A 19,633-nucleotide genomic window follows, 5' to 3' on the forward strand; every position below is an offset into this window, starting at 1 on the left:
AAGAATTACAAGAGTCAGTTGGCCCCAGTTTTCTAGAAAGTTACAGCTGAGATCCAGTGACTGAGGCTTGAATATATGTGGCACACAAAGCCTAGTAAGTTCAGCGCCTGACACTTAATAGGCATTTAGTCAATATTTGTTGACTGAATAAAGTGTAACATTTAATAAATGTATGTGTGTCACACACACTGAGACATAGATATAGATATAATGGATAGCATTTATGCCCCACTTGCACTATCCCGTTTCTTTCAAGTTTACTGTAATGGGAAGGAAATCAATAAACAGTCCACTTCAGCACTAGTTAGAGAGAGTGTGCTCAGAGCTGTCAATAACACTTCCTGCAGTGATGGAAATGTTCTGTATTCGTGCCGTCCAGTACAGTAGCCACTAGCCATATAAGGCTACTGAGCACTTGAAAGGTGGCTTAGATTGCTGAAGAACTGAATTTTTAACGTCATTTCATTTGAATAAATTTAAGGAGCCACATATAGCTGGTAGCTAGTGAACAGCATAGGGTACGGATCACTGAAGCTCAGATATTCTCTATCATTTTATGTTACAGTTCCAACATTTCTCCTCTGTAGAACTTTTTATCAGAGTTTGCTTGTCAGTAAGAAAATGGAGTGAAAAAATGTTCTCTCTTTTCCCTTACTATCACCTAATAGAGGTGCTGATAAACAATGCAGCACCCAAAAGATGGGTTTTAAGGGGGGAAAAGTCAAAGGACAGGAATATCCCCATTCAGGATAGTGTTGCCAGGACAGTTGGGAGTTGACCGTCTCGTCATAAGTAGCCGTGTGGTACTTTAGACCAGAAACGTTACTGCCTTTCTGCCCTGTCACTGAACTCACTGAAATGAGTGAGTGAATCCTTTCAGCTCCATGAGCTTCTGTTGCCCGTATATAAGTGTAAAATACTGTTTTTCCCAGCTTTCATAAGAGAGATTCAGCTGGAAGAAAAGCACTATATACATGTCAAAGGTTTAGGTTTATAGAGAGACATGTCTTCTGTAATATATTCAGGGAATCATTGTTCCGTTGCTGTAAGGTTACCAAATTTCCAGCACCCATGAAGGTTTGACTAAATAGGTCAAACCTCTCTACTGTGAATTTCTATCTCTGTAATAGTTATTTAAACAAAAAAGGGCCTTTTAGAATACCTGTTTTTTGTAACCAACTTTGAAATCCAAACTAAGGGTAGAAAATAGGTTTCTTTTCACTGCTTCCAGAAATACTTTACAGGAAAAAAAAAAGAATTGAGGAATCATTTCTAAATTTTACAGTGATTATTTTGGGAAACTTTGGATAGTTCAGAAATAACCTGAGGTTACCTGGAGTTATACCCATTAACCCTGTAGGTGATACACGTAAGTTGACTTTTAAAGATTATTAAATCACTTCAGTTGATCACTTAAGGGGCTTGATGAAATGTCAGAACTATCTTTTGAGACTTAGTAGAAATATTTGGTATCTTGAAGAGATTCAGAATGAAGAATATACGGGACAGTGTTGAATGTTGTCTTGATCAAGGCCTAGCTAGGTGTCCTCACTGGAACACAGTGCACGGTTTAGGGATGGGTGTTTCTGTGGGACCCAGGAAGTGGGTTGGTTTGTGGGCTCTTCGTCTAGAGCAGTTATTGGAGGGGCACCCCAGACTGAAGGCTGTAACCGTTAGTGAGACGAATCTCTCTGTTCCTGTCCCCTCTCCTGCTCCGGATTGTTGTGCAGGGTGATGTCGGGCTCGCTATGGGTAAACTGTATGGAAATGACTTCAGCCAGACCACCATCTCTCGCTTTGAAGCCTTGAACCTCAGCTTTAAGAACATGTGCAAGTTAAAGCCGCTTTTAGAGAAGTGGCTAAATGATGCAGGTGGGTGAATATATAAGAAATATCTTTGTTGTCCTTCGGAACTTCACGGGCGGGGGGGATTGTCTCGTAAGTTGGAGTTTATATTTTTTATTGCGTTATTGGTACTAACAAACCTTGAAGCTAACTAATCCTGGGAGAGCCAATATAAAGTATGACTTTGTGAATCAGAGAACTGTTTCCTTAAAGTATTCTAGTAATTAAAGTGTAAGCAAGCAGCAATAATTTTTAGCACTGAAATGTTTCTTGTATTTGAGCCGGGGTGAGGGACATACATAAAGTTGAAGGAAGAGGGTAAGAAAGCCTCCATATTTAGATAAACCTGCAAAACAAGTTCACTGATTCGTCCTCCATGAATGATAAAACTTCTTCCTGGTAATATTTCTGCTTTTGTTATTAAAAATGACCCCACATATTCCATACATAAGAAGTTGTGCTGCTAGTTTATATGTTTTGTGCTTGTGTTTCCTTATGGAAAACTGGACTTGAGTCCCAGAATCACAGACTATGAGAACTGTAAGGAACCAGAAGGACCCCTAGTCTGTGGTCCTCATTGTAGATGTGAACAAAAATCAGTTGTTTTGAAAAGACAAGCCAGAGACTTCCACACTCGGACGTTTGAATCAGTAGCTCTGGGTGAGGCCTAGGCATCTGTAGTCTTACAGGGTCCCGGAGGGGAGGACACTGGTCTACTCCATCCATCCGGCCATCTCATTTTAAGTATGGGGAAAAGAAACTTGGGGATGTGTATGACATGTCAGGGGCATGAAGTTATTATATAACAGAACCCTGTTTTAACTTTAAAGAAGAATTTTGTTGTCTGTTGCCTTAGATTAAAAAATGAGGAATCATTTGCAAGATATATATTAAATGCTCAGTAATTTCTGGAAGGTTTTCTTGCTTTTATTTCCAATAAAAAATAAACGAGAAGGAATAAAAGGAAAATTCCTCAACATAATAAAGGGCGTTTATACAAAGCCAACAGCCAACATCACCCTAAATGGAGAAAGCCTGAAAGCATTCCCCTTGAGATCGGGAACCAGACAAGAATGCCCTTTATCACCACTCTTATTCAACATTGTGCTGGAAGTCCTAGCCAGAGCAATTAGGCAAGATAAAGAAATAAAGGGTATCCAGATTGGCAAGGAAAAAGTAAAAATATCTCTATTTGCAGATGACATGATCTAATACACAGAAAACCCTAAGGAATCTTCCAGAAAACTACTGAAACTAATAGAAGAGTTCAGCAGAGTATCGGGTTACAAGATAAACATACAAAAATCAGTTGGATCCGTCTACACCAACAAAAAGAACATCGAAGAGGAAATCACCAAATCCATGCCATTTACAGTAGCCCCCAAGAAGATAAAATACTTAGAAATAAATCTCATCAGAGATGTAAAAGACTTAAACAAAGAAAACTACAGTGCATTTCTGCGAGAAACCAAAAGAGACTTACATAAGTGGAAAAACATACCTTGCTCGTGGATAGGAAGACTTAACAGTATAAAAATGTCTGTTCTATGAAAAGCGATCTATACATTTAATGCAATTCTGATACAAATCCCAAAGACATTCTTTAATGAGATGGAGAAACAAATCATCAACTTCATATGGAAGGGAAAGAGGCCCCGGATAAATAAAGCATTACTGAAAAAGAAGAACAAAGTGGGAGGCCTTTCTTTACCTGATTTTTGGACCTATTATACCGCCACAGTAGTCAAAACAGCCTGGTACTGGTCAACAACAGATACATGGACCAATGGAACAGAATTGAGAAGCCAGACATAAATCCATCCACATATGAGCAGTTGATATTTGACAAAGGCCCCAAAACAGTTAAATGGAGAAAAGACAGTCTTTTTAACAAATGGTGCTGGCATAGCTGGATATCCATCTGAAAAAAAAATGAAACAAGACCCATACTTCACTCCATGCACAAAAACTAACTCAAAATGGATCAAAGACCTAAATATAAAATCTAAAACGATAAAGATCATGGAAGAAAAAATAGGGACATTAAGAGCCCTAATACATGGCATAAACAGTATACAAAACATTATTAAGAATGTAGAAGAAAAACTAGATAACTGGGAGCTCCTAAAAATCAAACACCTATGCTCATTCAAAGACTTCACCAAAAGAGTAGAAAGACTACCTACAGACTGGGAAAAAGTTTTTAGCTATGACACTTCCGATCAGCGCCAGATCTCTAAAATCTACATGATACTGCAAACACTCAACTACGAAAAGACAAATAACCCAATTAAAAAAGGGCAAAAGATATGAATAGACACTTCACTACAGAAGACATTCAGGTAGCTAACAGATACATAAGGAAATGTTCACGATCATTAGCCATTAGAGAAATGCAGATCAAAACTACAGTGAGATTTCATCTCATTCTAACAAGGCTGGCATTAATCCGAAAAACACAAAATGGTAAATGTTGGAGAGGCTGTGGAGAGATTGGAACACTTCTACACTGTTGGTGGGAATGTCAAGTGGTACAACCACTTTGGAAATCGATTTGGCACCTCCTTAAAAAGCTAGAAATAGAACTACCATATGATTCAGCAATCCCACTCCTTGGAATATATCCTAGAGAAATAAGAGCCTTTACACGAACAGATATATGCACACCTATGTTTATTGCAGCACTGTTTACAATAGCAAAAACATGGAAGCAACCAAGGTGCCCATCAATGGATGAATGGATAAATAAATTACGGTGTATTCACAGAATGGAATACCACGCATCGATAAAGAACGGTGAGGAATCTGTGAAACATTTCATAACATGGAGAAACCTGGAAGGCATTATGCTGAGTGAAATTAGTCAGTTGCAAAAGGACAAATATTGTATAAGACCATTATTATGAGAACTTGAGAAATAGTTTAAACTGAGAAGAAAACATCGGTTATGAGAGCGGAGAGGGAGGGAGGGTGGGAGAGGGGCATTCACTAATTAGACAGTAGATAGGAACTACTTTAGGTGAAGGGAAAAATAGCACATAATACAGGGGAGGTCAGCACAACTGGACTAAACCAAAAGCAAAGAAGTTTCCTGAATAAACTGAATGACGGCCAGCATAGCAGCGGCAGGGGTTTGGGGACCATGGTTTCAGGGGACATCTAAGTCAATTGGCATAATAAAATCTATTTATAAAACATTCTGCATCCCACTTTGAAGAGTGGTGTCTGGGGTCTTAAACGCTAGCAAGCAGCCATCTAAGATCCATCAATTGGTCTCAACCCACGTGGATCAAAGGAGAATGAAGAACACCAAGGACACAAGGCAATTACGAGCCCAAGAGACAGAAAGGGCCACATAAACCAGAGACTACATCATCCTGAGACCAGAAGAACTAGATGGTGCCCAGCTACAATCGATGACTGCCCTGACAGGGAACACAACAGAGAACCCCTAAGGGAGCAGGAAAGCAGTGGGATGCAGACCCCAAATTCTCGTAAGACCAGACTTAATGGTCTGACTGAGACTAGAAGGACCCCTGTGGTTGTGGCCCCCATACCTTCTGTTGGCTCAGGACAGGAACCATTCCCGAAGCCAACTCTTCAGACATGGATTGGACTGGACAGTGGGTTGGAGAGAGTTGCTGGTGAAGAGTGAGCTTCTTGGATCAGGTGGACACTTGAGACTATGTTGGCATCTCCTGCCTGGAGGGGAGATGAGAGGGTGGAGGGGGTTAGAAGCTGGTGACATGGACACAAAGGGAGTGGAGGGAGAGAGCGAGCTGTCTCATTAGGGAGAGAGTAATTGGGAGTGTATAGCAAGGTATGTATGGGTTTTTGTGTGAGAGAGTGACTTGATTTGAAAACTTTTACTTAAAGCACAATAAAAGTTATTTAAAAAATATATAAACACAAGACATAAGAACAGAACTGGGAAGAGGTAGAGCTGAGTCTAAGGGTAGGAACTGCAAACTTAACACTTCCTCAGAAACAGAGATAAAAATGGAGTGGTGACAGTATAGTTACCATCCTGGGACAAAGAGCACCAGTAAGGGATGTATGAAGAACCATAGTAATGAAAAATACATTAATGCAGCTTATGTGAAGACCTGTTTTTGCTTAAAATATTTTGGCCCGGTTTTTTTGTTTGTATTACATGCAGGAATTACTATGCTACCCTAATTCTATTTCTGTGCTTTCTTCTTTCTTACAGAGAACCTCTCATCTGATTCTGCTCTCTCCAGCCCAAGTGCCCTGAATTCTCCAGGGTTGGGAATTGAGGGCTTGAACCGTAGGAGAAAGAAACGCACCAGCATAGAGACCAACATCCGTGTGGCCTTAGAGAAGAGTTTCTTGGAGGTTAGTGAGCTTTTTACTTGTCATGTTCGTGGGATTGTCCGTATAGTACTCACGCTAGGCCCTGTAGATGATAAAAGATGAACTGGACAGCCTCTGGCCCTTATGGACACTTGCAACAATGGAAAAAATAAGACAATGTAAATTGCTGCACACAGGAGACAGAGCCAGAGGGCTGCAGGGTTCGGGAGAGACCAGACTCACATCTGCGTGAGCACGCAGTGTGAGGGAGACAGCAGCTGCCGTAGGATGCAAAGGAACTCCAGAGAGAGGGACAGCTGGGAGGAGACGACTTCAGGCAGGGGAAGCGCGTGAGCAGCAGGGAAACGGAGGTAGTTTGGTTTGGCCAGATTGTAGTCTATGCGCCCAGAATGGTAGTTTGGGATCAGAACACAAAGGCCTTGAATGTCAGGTAATGGAGTTCAAGTTCGTTCTACAGGTAAATATTCAGCAATCTTTTTTTTTTTTTCTTTTTTTGTAGTATCATAATCAAAAATCTCAACAAGATTTTGACTTTTCCTAATTCAAAAAAGCTTAAGCACAGTGGAAGCATTGAGTCAGGAGTCTTTATCAATTTGATTTATTTAAGTTAAAGTCCCTACATTTGTGAAGTAGCTGCCTTTCCTGCCTCACAAGCTAACTGTGGGTCCAAATTAGACAATGTGCATGAAGCACTGAGAGACCCGTTCAGTTCCTGCTAGCTCCTGTGGTTTTATTGATATTTTGCTAATTTTATTCAGGATTCCTGGACCTTAAAGATGAAAAAATATAAATATTCAAGACTAACTTAATACAAATAAATTTAGTAAATACATATTAATTAGAATGTTGTGTACAGAAGCTTTTTGTTAAAAGTGGCCTAATAAGGTCATACATATTCCAGCTTCATTCTCTGCCTTGGCCCTCCCACTGCTGGTTTATTTATATGCTGACATGATTGTGCCAGTAGTTAAAACAGTTATTCCAAAAGAGGGTTTTTTTCCCCTTCAGAATCAAAAGCCTACCTCGGAAGAGATCACCATGATTGCTGATCAGCTCAATATGGAAAAGGAGGTGATCCGTGTTTGGTTTTGTAACCGCCGCCAGAAGGAGAAGAGAATCAACCCACCGAGCAGTGGTGGGACCAGCAGCTCACCTATCAAAGCAATTTTCCCCAGCCCGACCTCGCTGGTAAGAGCCAGAAACCAGGGACATAGGTTCAAGGCTAACTTCACAATTTCATACATAACCTAGTAAATCAACATATTTTATAATATAATTTATTGAACACGTATATAAATTAATATTTTAGGTGTTACCAAGGTAATGAAATTGCGTGTCATTGTTAATCCAGGAATTCATTGGTGTTTCTTTTTTTAAAGTGAACAACTTTAATTATTTCATGTATCATTGTTGTTTCATTATTATTCTTTGTAATGTAGTTCATTATATTACTTTGTAACCATGGGGATTCCACTTACCTCAAAAAATCTTTGGTTGCCTTGTATACATGTGGGATCCTAAAGCCCAGTTCATTGAGCTTGTACGCTACGTAATTAAGCAACAGGAAGCTCTCATAGCCTTATTTAGCTCTGAATTTATATGAAAACCATCATCTCCAATTTTGCACTCTCAAACAATATGTTGTCCTTTCATGTAGAGCCTCACAAGCAACTTGTGTCAGCACTGACTGTTATTCCAAAACTGAAGGGACATGTAGAGGTCACGTGACTCCCTGAGCTTTACGGTGATTGTAAATGTGACTCCATGTGGCCAGCCAGATTCCAAGTATGGCAGGATTGTTGGGTTTTCATTTCTATTCCTTTCTCGTTAATTTGTTTTTACTTTGCTCGAATACCACTTCATACTGGAGGGCTTTTTAAAGCTAAAGTTAGCATTTAAAGGCATGTTTAGTTTGTTGAAAGGCCTCTGGGTGACACAAGTGGTTTGTGATCAACTGCTAAGCTAAAGGTTGTCCGCTTGAACCCACCCAGAGGTGCCACAGGATAAAGGCCTGACAGTCTGCTTCCATAAAAATTGTGGCCCGGAAAACCCAGTGGAGCAGTTCTGTTCTATAACACATGGAGCTGCCATGGGTCAGAGTCAACCCAGTGACAACAGGAATGAAAAATAAATGGATTCGTTTGTTGAGTAAAGGCTATGGTTGTGAACTGGTCGGGCTTTAGTTGTAAAGTTCATGAGATAGTAGTTACGAGATACATGTTCATGAGATACAAGTTCATGAGATAGTAGTTACGAGATACATGTTCATGAGATACAAGTTCATGAGATAGTAGTTATGAGATACAGTTTTGTGTAGGAAACTATTTTGTACTTTGGATATATTTGTACTAGAAGGAAGACACTATTTCTTACAAAATTATAGAAATTCTCTGCTATTTCCAAAAGGAACTTTCTCGTTTTTAAAAAAATTTCCTTCACATTCTTTCCATAATATCACTTCACTGAAGAAAACCAAACCAAAAAACAAGAATAAAAGCAATACAAGAACCCCAGCTTCTCTAGCCCTGTAGAATAGTTTTTTTGTTGGCATAAAGTATAATATCTCTCCCTGAATTAAAGTTTGTATGATTCAACATTATTGAAATTCAGGGTTTTTTTGTTTTAAATCCTGGGACAAAGCCACTTATGGTATCAGTTCTCATAGCAACTTTCTAATATATGATGCCAGTTTTCCCAGTTCTAAGATCAAAGAATGATTATAAAATCATTTCCCCTTAGGTCATTTTATTTTACTTTGTTGTAGATGAGATTTTAAAAAGTTTCATAGGCAAAGTAAGTCTACAATATGGGCTTAAACTTTCAGGTTTTGATTTTAAGTGCTTTGTGCATATTTTCATTTCTGACCTGTAGGTGGCAACCACGCCAAGCCTTGTGACGAGCAGTGCGGCAACTACCCTGACTGTCAACCCCGTACTCCCTCTCAGCAGCGCTGCGGTTACTAATCTGTCTGTCACAGGTAAGCAGCAGCCGGGTGTGTGGCAGTTACAGCAAGTGGTAGGTCCATAATGGGTTTCTATGAGAATCGCTGTTAAATCACATATATGTATTGCTTTAAAAAAATTTTTTTATATGAAGACCTAAACTTCAAGAAAGATCAAGCATAATTAATTTTGTCAGAAAGAATAATTTTACCAAAGGATTTTATCGTTTTTGTTCTTTCCCACTTGAGTCTATCATTGGCATTGTTCATGGCTCCCAGAGTTATTTTTCAAAAATGCCATTTTTTCCCCAAGTAACTCTTCTGCTTAAAAACCTTCAATAGCTGCTGCTGTTTAGTTTAGGAAAATATCCAAATTCTTCGTCAATTCATAGACAGCTCTTTCCAGCCTGGACCTGATCTCCCACTCCTCTTTCTCCACCCCACCCTCGGTGCACAGGAGGGCTCCGTTCAGACGATTATAAACACCCCCACAGCCTGAAGTGTTGTCCATCATTTCAACTTGCAGTTCTTTCTGATATCAGTGAAGCTACTCCAGCTTGTATGTCAATTCTCCTTGGAAATACTACCAGGAAACTAACTACTCATTTCCACCTGCCTATTTTTTTTTTTTTTTTTTTTATGGCATAAGCAGTTTTATTCTTACACACCTGTCTTTCCCAAGTCTTTGGACGTCTCACAGAATCTTGAGTATTCTCACCTTTAGTAGGCATGCTCACTGTATAGTGAATAAATGTTTTTTACCCTCTTCGGTCTCTTTTAAATAGCAAGTTTTCCAAATACATTTAAAATGACTTAGCATTGTCCTCAGAACTTTTTTAGTGATGTGTAATGTGTAAGACATTCTGTAGTTATTCATCAGGTCGATCATGTGGTAAACTCTTGAGTAAAGACTTAGGATATTTCACGATCAAGTCTGAGTTTAACCCTGAGCTGGGGACTTTTGATCTTCTTCTCTCAGGTTTAAAGTTTATAACATCTCTTTGTCTCTGTGACCGCACCGTGATATGAACATTGAATGAATGACTTCATATGATTATTAAATTTCTAACTTACTAGGAAATCTCATAAATTTGTTTCAAACAGTACTTCTTGGCCTTTTTTTGGGATTTGGACCTCTTTGAGACTTCGATGAAAGCTACAGACTTTTCCCCTGCGAAAAGAGACAGACAATATTTAATAAAATTTAAGGAGGTTGATAAACGATAGACCTCATCATTCCCCACCTCACCAAGGCGATTTGTGGTTACCCTAGGAGCCTACCGGTTCCAGGTTAAAAGCCTCTACTTGAGAAAAAAAAAAAGAGAGTGTATGGTGTTCAGCACTTCAGCTCAGTAAGCAGACTGTGCCGGGCACCAGGGGTATAAACATAGAATTTTCCTGCCTCTGGGGAGCTTACAGTCTTATTTGACAGCCTCTTCTGGTAAATTATGAACTGAACCTCACCTACCTAACAGAAGTTATAAGGTCTAAAGACACATCTTTTGAAGAACAATTCCTAATAGTTCAGACATTAGCAACAAGTAGCTTTGCAGAGTTCCTTAAATATGGGAAAAATCTGAAACAAGGTAATTTTAAGGAGGTACTTTTTTTATATACATACTGAAAACTAGCTAAAAACTTTAAATCAGTTTTTGAGCATCTTAATTGACAAATACTTCCTTGAACTCAAATCACTCAGCCCATTTATGTGGATTTAATTATGACTGTTTCCTGAAATGTCGATAACATTTTTTTTTTTAATTATTAAGAAATTTAACATTATAGGAAATACAAACAGGAAAAACACAGCGACAACTTGTGCTATTTTTATTTTCACTTTAAACCTTTTTATATGTACAAAAAAAAAAAATGAAAAACTAAACCCAGTGCCGTCAAGTCAATACTGACTCATAGCGACCCCCATAGGACAGAGTAGAACTGCCCCGTAGAGTTTCCAAGGAGCACCTGGCAGATTTGAACTGCTGACCCTTTGGTCAGCAGTCGTAGCACTTAACCAGTATGCCACCAGGGTTTCCTTACTTTATATGTACAGACATGTGTAATTATATTCTTATTTATAGAGTTTCGTGTCCTGCTTTTTTCACTTTTACAAGTATCTCCCCTTGTTATAGTTTTTACATTTCTACTTCTGATTTCCCTGTAATATTTTATTGAGTGGTTGTACTGTACTTTCATAAACATTTGCCTATGGTGCCATCATGGTTGAGTTTTACCTGGGCTAACCAGCAGTCCCAGTTTGAGCCATGAAAGTCTTGTATCCCAGAAAATCGCCAATCTACAAGCATGTAACTGCATCACTTATTCACTCTTATGTCCTTCAGTTTTTATTTTGATGTAATTTGAAACTTAAAGTTATAAAAAGAGAACAAAGAAGTCCTAAATCCCTTCCCTCAGATTCTCCCATTGTTAAAAGCTTACCATATTTGCTTTCTCTTTCTCTCTCCTCCCCCTTTCTCTCTGTGTATGTGTGTAATTTTTTTCTGAACCATTTTAAAAGTTGCAGACATACCCCTACACCTAAATACTTCACTTGTATTTTCTAAAAACAAATTATCGTACATAGTCAATGTATAATTGTCAAAGATCAGGAAATTGGCATTGAGTGTCTGATAAATCACAGTCAGATTTTTGCCAGTTGGACCAATAATGTCCCTTATTGCAAAAGAAGGTCTAAGATTATGCATAGCTTTCAGTCATGCTGTCTCTTTAGTCTCATTTCATCTGGAACAATTCTGAGTCTTTCAATGCATTTTTTGACTTGATATTTTTGATAAGTGTGGGCAGTTATTTTGTCGACTCTCCCTTAGCTTTATTTAATGTTTCCTCATGATTAGGTTCGGGTCATGCACTCTGGCCATATAGACATTCACACACCTGTATTCATTTTTATATCTAAAAAAAAAGTTAGAAGCTACGTGTTCATACTGATGTCTCCAGTTCCAGTCCAGCATCCTATAGTTTATTTATTCTTTTTGATTCTTCCCTCTTTCCATATTTTGACTCCCTTTTTAGTGGTAGTGAGAAACCTAACTCCCGTTCTCAATGATGTATTTGCTTAATTATTCAATCCTGGAGTAAAAATAGTTTCAAAATTGCTAACCCATACTTCTGAAAAGAAGAAACTTACCGATTGTAGTTCATTATTTGTTTAGAATTCTTTTGTCTTTAGCCTGAAGGCAGATAGTCTAAATGCTACTATTCACAGTTATTTGAGTTCTTTTTTTTATACCCTCTTCAGTGTAGTTGGAGCCCTGATGGCGCGATTGTTAAAAGCTCGGCTGCTAACAAAAAAGGTCAGCAGTTCAAATCTACCAGCCACTCCTTGGAAACCCTATGGGGCAGTTCTACTCCGTCCTATAGTATCGGAATTGACTTGATGGCAATGGGTGGTGTGGTGAGTGTAGTTACGTTATTCATTTAAAATTCAGTTCATTTTGGTTTTGCTTGTATTCATTATTAGGATTTTTCTACCCACTCTTGTTGTTACTAATTATATGTGACATTAACATTGTTTCAAAAGTCAGGACTACACAGAAAGTTCTCAGAGAAGTGCCATTCCTCTGTATCATAATTTTCTCTGTCCTTTCTATCCCCTCTCCACTATGCCTTCCCTATGCTTCTCTTGACTAAACAGAGATACGCATATATTTTTTATTCACCCTTCTTTCTTACTTTAAAAGTAGCATAATATAGGTATTCTTTTGCATTTTGCTTTTCTCACTTAACAGAATAAGCTGGAGATCACTCCACATTAGTTTGTAAAGCTCTCCCTTGTTCTGTGTTACTGTTACAGGGTACTCAGCTGTGTGGATGGATGGACCACAGCTTATTCACCGTTGTCCCTGTTGTGTGGACACTGAGGTTGTCCCCAGTGTTTTGCAGTTATACAAACTATGCTGCAGGAATAACCATGTGTGTGTGTTGTTGGAACTGTATCTTCAGGGTGGATTTCTAGAAGTGCAATAGCTGAGTCAGAAGTTGAACACTATGGTTTTGTTGTGTCTGGCTAAATTCCCTTCCAAAACGGTTTTAATAATTTTCATTACCACCAACAGTATAAGAAAATACCTATTTCACCAGTCTCCCCAGCAGAGTGGTGTTATACGTTATAATTTTTTCCAGTCTGATATGTGAGAAATTGATATCGGTAGCCTTATAAAATTGGTGGATTTAGCAAGATTGGCAGACCAAAATTAATGGTATTTCTAAGTACTAGCAACAATTGGAAAATGAAATTAAAAATACAATAGTATCAGTCTTATACAAATTCTTTGACAAAAACACGTGTAAGTCCTATGCACAGAAAACCACAAAACATTGCTGAGAGAAGTTTTAAAAGACATAAATGGAAGAATATATCATGTTTATGGAAAAACTACAGAAATTAACAAAGTGTTATAGTAATGTAAGGATAGATATACAGGGGTTTAAAAACAACAACAAAAAAAAACAAGAATGTAAAGTCAAGAAATAGACTCTCAAATATGAGTCAGAATGCCAAGGTAACTCAGTGAAAACAGTCATTTCAATAAATGGTGCTAAAACAACCGGACAGCTGTAAAAACCCAAAACCAAACCCATTGCCATTAAGTCGATTCCAGCTCATAGCGATCCTATAGGAGGGAGAAAAAAACTTGACCCATACAAAAAAAAAAAACTTAAATTATAAACCTAAACATAGAGCTAAAACCATAAAATTTCTGGAAGAAAACATAGAAAATCTATAGGATAGGCAAAATTTTCTCATACAGGGCACAAAAGCACTAATGATTAAAAAAAATCGAAATATTGGCTTCATAAAAATTTAAAACTATTACTTTGCAAAAGACACTGTTAAGAAAATGAAAAGGCAAGCCACAGAGTAGAAGAAAATACCCAGAATGTATTTTTTAAAAAAACCATTATAATGCAGAATTAAAACAAGCAACCCAATTATAAAATGGGTAAAATATTTGACTAGACATTTTGCAAAAGAAGATATGAGTGGCCAATAAGTACATGAAAAGATGCTCAACATCAGTAATTCCCTGGTTGCCGCAGATGACGTAATACTACACACCCACTAGCGGGACTGACGTTATGTGCCGCTAATACCCACAGTTGGCAAGGGTGTGTGTCTGGATTCTCTTATGCTGCTGGTGGCAATATAAAATGGTACAGCCACTTTGGAGGATGACTTGCTAGTTCCTTATAAAGTTAAAACATACCTAACATATGACCTAGCATTTTCACTCCTACGTATTTACCCAGGAGAAATGAAAATATATGTCCAGAAAAAGGCTTGTATATGAATGTTCATAGCAGCTTTATTTAAAGTAGTCCAAAATCGAAAATAATCCAGCTGTGATATATTCATACAGAATACTGCTCACCAACAGAAACGAGTAAACCACTGTATATGGCTAAATGTCACAAAAATTTTGCTGGCTGAGAAAGCCAGACACGGAAGAGATAAACTAATCGATAATGGAAAAAGAAAAGTAGATCCTCTAACTCGTGGATGGGGTGGCAGGGTTAAGTTGCAAAGAGGCATGAACTTTTTGATGTGGCGGAAATATTCTGTATCTTGATCAGGGTGGTGGTCACAAAGGTGTGTATATTCATTAAAACCTGCTAGACTGTCACTTACAATAGTTGCATTTTATTGTGTATAAGTTATGTGCCAAAATTTTTATTTACAAAGTAGTATACAATAAGCACAAAAAAATATGCTCCACATCCTTAGTCATTAAATCCAAACCACACCCATTGCCACCAAGTCGACTCTGACTCTTTTTTATACAATAAGCACAAAAAAATATGCTCCACATCCTTAGTCATTAAATCCAAACCACACCCATTGCCACCAAGTCGACTCTGACTCTTAGTGACCCTATAGGGTAGGGTAGAACTGCCCCATAGGGTTTCCAAGGTTATAATCTTTGCAGAAGCAGATTGCCACATCTTTTTCCCAGTGGGCCAGCTGGTGGGTGCAAACTGCCAAGCTCTCAGTTAGCAGCCAAGTGCTTAACCACTGCACCACCAGGGCTTCTTAAAAAAAAACCTGTTGCCTACCACCCATTCGGACTGGAATCACACATAGAGTGGGAGAAAAATGTAGAACAAAAAAACTCATAGGAACTGGGGACCCCTGAGACTGTGGCTCTATGACACGCCCCTGACTTGGAACTCCAGCCATCCCTGGAAACTACCTTCCAGCCAAGCAATAGACAGGCCTATAAAATAAATAACACCCCCAAAGATTTCTTTTTCCAGTGATGGATATATTCTGGAATTAGAGTTTCTTTATAATTGCTACACAACTTTGTGAATTTACTAATGAGGATTAAATTGCATACTCTATGTGGTATGTGAATTACATCAATTAAAATAAGTAATATACATTTTTCTAAGTTATTTAAAATAGTGAAAATGATGTTGTCATTATTGAGTTGTTGTCAGCTGCCTCGGACCCGTGGTGAACCCACGTACAACAGATCAGACCGCTGTGACCCATAGGGCTTCCGTTGGTTCATTCTTCAGAAGTAGATTGCCAGGCTGAAATGAGCGGGGAAGTGGTTCCTAGTCTGTTTCTTGAAAGAATTTCTGTAAGATTGGTTTTATTGCTTCCTTAAATGTTTGATAGAATTTACCAATGAAGCCACATGGGCTGGAAATTTACATTTTGGGCAAGTTTTTGGTTGAATTTCTTTAATAGGTATAGAGCTATTCTGATTTTGTACCACATTCGAGGAGATATACCCTCAGTTTTCTATGACTGTTCGTATAGTCTCATTTTTTGTTGTCATTCCTATGTTTTTTTTGAAAATCATATTTTCAAATTCTAGGAATTTTTATTTGCTCTGATTCCTCTTTTTATAACAACCTATTTTTATTTCTCCTCCCCCGTCATTTTCACTAGAGGGAACAGTGGTGGTTCACCGGTAGAACTTTTGCCTTCCATGAGGGAGACCTAGGTTCAGTTCCCGGCCAGGGCACCTGAAGCGCAGCTGCCCCTCTTCTGTTGGTGGATGCTAGCGTGTTGCTGTGATGCTGAACAGGTTTCAGCTGAGCTTCCAGACTAAGATGGAGTAGAAAGGCCTGGCCATCTACTTCTGAAGAATCGGCCAGTGAAAACCCTGTGGATCTCAGTGGTCTGATCCCTTTGTACTTTGGACATGTTATCAGGAAGGATCAGTCCCCGGAGAAGGACATCATGCCTGGTAAAGTAGAGGGTCGGCAAAAAAAGAGGAAGACCTTGGACTGACACAGTGGCTGGATCAGTGGGCTGAAACGTAGCAACAACTATGAGGACCTGGCCAGCACCTAACAACATTTTTATTTTGTAGATGCAGTACAAATTAGAATTGTATTTAAGTTGTTTTCCTCTGTTCTATTTGTTCCTTTTGTTTTCATTTCCTTTGTGCTGTTAATTTTCTTTTTCCATTGTTTAGTAATCCTTAGTTATTTATTCAAACTGATGAATGTGAGGCCGTGTTACTTAATATCAGTAGCTTTTAAGGGTTTTCTCTGCCATGGTGTAAGTTCTGTTACTCAGCAGTCCTCTCCCCTGAATGGAAGGGCTAGCTGTGCCTTGTGAGTGTAGGTAGAGAACTGCCGAACTCCTCAGGGTATGTGCGTGGAACACAGCAGCAGGCAGGCTGGGCTTCTTTCACACCTTCCCGGAATGGAGTGGGGCCGGGGTGGTGGGGGCGGGGGGTCTTTAATTGTGCATGCCAGTGCCTGTACTAGAAGCCTTAGCCTTTCACAGTCAGGTTTTTATTTTCTTTGAAGAGTCGTAGCTGATATTAGTTTTGTTCATATGAGAAGCCTGGTAGAGGGAGGGAAAGGCCCAGTGGTAGATCTGGTGTGTGAACAACCCTTTAATCACCCTATTTTCTGTCCTTATCTCCTCCTCCTCCTACCTCAGTATCTGATGACTCTGAGCTTGGAGTCTTTTCAGGGATCCATCAAGATGAATAATTTCCCCTCTACTATAGCCTTCTCCTCTGCCCTGTGGCTGGTTTCTCCCCATCACCTGCTTTCATCCTCTTTTTTTATTCCTGGAAATCTCTTAAAATCTCAAGTCCTCTGTTGTCTTTCCCCAGAGCTCTTATTTCCTCTTCTATTTACCATTGTTGTTTTAGCAGGATTTTAGGAGTGAAGGAAAGAAACCATGTCCTTAGTCCTTAGTATACCATCCTTTAATAGAAATCTTGTTTGGCTGAGATGGTCATCTTTATTTTCCCAGCATCTAACGTAGCACTTTTTACGTAATAGGTCCTCGGTAAATGTTTCTAGGATAGATACGTAAATGCATGTGACAATATTGCTTCAGAAAGACGTGTTCTGATATATCTCAAGAACTTGCAAAAATTCTGCAGCCCTTAGTAATCTACCAAACATGGTCTGTCCCCAGTGCTTCTCCCAAGAGCTTTTCGTAATGATGAAAAGAGTCAAATTTAATCAGGAAGATATAGCAATTAAAATTATATGCATCCTAACAACAGAGACCCACGATATAGGAAGCAAAAACTGACAGAATTAGAAGAAGAAATAGTTCTGCAATAATAGTTGGAAACATTAATGCCCCTTTTTCAGTAATTGGTAGAACAGAGAAATCAAGGGTAAAGGAAACTTGAACAACACTGTCGATATTTTGGTCTGACTGCGTCTGTGGGACGCTCAGTCTCACCACCGCAGAAAACACGTCCTTTTTAAGGACACATGGGACACTCTCCAAGATGTGCTTAGCCATAAAACAAGCCTCAGTAAATGTAAAAGGATTAAAATCATACAGGGATGTTCTCTGACAACAACAGAAATAAACTAGAAATAAAAAAAAAAAATTGGGGGCAATCCCCAAATATTTGGAAATCAGACTAACCCATGGGTCAAAGAAGAAATCACAAGGGAAATTAGAAAATATTGTGAAATGAGTGAAAATAAAACACAGCATATGAAGATGCATAAGATACGGCTAAATCAATGCTTGGAGGAGATTTATAGCTAAACACCTAATAAGAAAAGAAATAAATCAATAACCAAAGCTCCCACTTTAAGAAAATAGAAAAAGATGAAAAAACTGAAAAAGCAAACACAAAGGATCAAAATTATAGTAGAAATTAATGAAATAGAAAGCAGAAAGCAATGAAACCAAAACGTGATTCTTTGAAAAGAGCAACAAAGTTGACAAATCTTTGAGAAAAAAGGGAGAAGGTATAAATTAGCTAAGTCAAGAATGAAAAAGGGAACGTAGCTACTTACCATCCTATAAAAATACATACCATACAGAAGTTAGATTGTAATAGAATATTTTTTTATTGCGATATAATTCACATACCATAAAAGCACCCTTTTAAAGTGTACAATTGAATGAATTTTCAATATAATCTTAAAATTGTAGAACTCTAACCACTGTTTAATTTCAGAACATTTTCAGAATACTTCCATACCCCAAAAGTAATTAAGTACTCATTAGGAGTCACTTTCTGTCTGTGTCACCTCCCTCACCCTCGTTGAGGCTCCTGGCAACCACTAATCTACTTTTTATTTCTGTGAATTTGCCTGTTCTGAACCCTTCGTATAAATAGAATCGTATAATGTGTGGCCTTTTGTGTCTGGCTTCTTTCATTTAGGATATATTCATATTACTCATTTAGTTTTGTGTCTGAATAATATTTCATTGTATGGATATACTACATTTTGTTTATCCATTCATCTGTCAGGGGACATTTGGGTTGTTTCTTCTTTTTGGCTGTGTTTGAATACTGCTGCATTGAAGATTCATGTACGGGTTTTTGTGTGGATATATGTTTTCAGGAAACCCTGGTGGTGTAGTGGTTAAGTGCTATGGCTGCTAACCAAAGGGTCAGCAGTTCAGATCCGCCAGGCACTCCTTGGAAACTCTTTGGGGCAGTTCTACTCTGTCTTATAGGGTCGCTACAAGTCCGAATCAACTCGACGGCATTGCGTTTGGGTTTTGTTTTTTTTTTTATATATATATATATATATATGTTTTCAATTCTTTTGGCTATATACCTAGGAGTAGAATTCTAGAAAGACACAATTTATCAAAACTAACTGAAGAAAAGAAAAGAAAACCTGAACAGACCTAAGACAAGTAACCAAATTGATAATTAAAAATCCTCCCATCTAAGAAAAAAGACCAGGCCCAGATGGCTTCACCAGCAAATTCTTTCAGATATTTAAAGAAGAAAAAATAAGATCAATCTTTATCAATCTCTTCTTGAAAATAGAGATGGGATAACTCATTCTCTGAAGCCATTATTACCCTGATAGCAAATACATCACAAGAAAGAAAAAAAAAAAAAAACCTATAGACCCATATCCCTCATGAAGTTATATGCTAAAAAAAAAAAAACCTCAATAAGATATTAGTAAATCAAATCCAACAACATATAAAAACGATTATGCACCATGATGAAGTGATATTTATTCCAGGAATATAAGGCTGGTTTAATTTCCAAACATCAATTAATGGAAGACCCC

At 38.3% G+C, this 19,633-nt stretch overlaps 1 protein-coding gene across 10 annotated transcripts in view; it reads left to right on the forward strand.

Annotated features, from left to right (window-relative positions):
* POU2F1 (POU class 2 homeobox 1) overlaps positions 1–19,633 on the forward strand; it is a 262,547-nt gene that overhangs the window by 224,218 nt on the left and 18,696 nt on the right. For all 10 annotated transcript variants that reach the window (XR_010321592.1, XM_064282901.1, XM_064282908.1 and 7 more), the window contains 4 exons: positions 1,731–1,872; positions 6,056–6,201; positions 7,189–7,368; positions 9,052–9,157. Coding sequence is in view for 9 of the 10 variants with exons in the window: in XM_064282901.1 (XP_064138971.1) it covers positions 1,731–1,872; positions 6,056–6,201; positions 7,189–7,368; positions 9,052–9,157 (574 nt within the window). In the remaining variant the exon portion in view is untranslated. The remainder of the gene's footprint in view (positions 1–1,730; positions 1,873–6,055; positions 6,202–7,188; positions 7,369–9,051; positions 9,158–19,633) is intronic.

The sequence above is a fragment of the Loxodonta africana genome, chromosome 3, assembly GCF_030014295.1.
Source record: "Loxodonta africana isolate mLoxAfr1 chromosome 3, mLoxAfr1.hap2, whole genome shotgun sequence".
Lineage (NCBI taxonomy): Eukaryota > Metazoa > Chordata > Mammalia > Proboscidea > Elephantidae > Loxodonta > Loxodonta africana.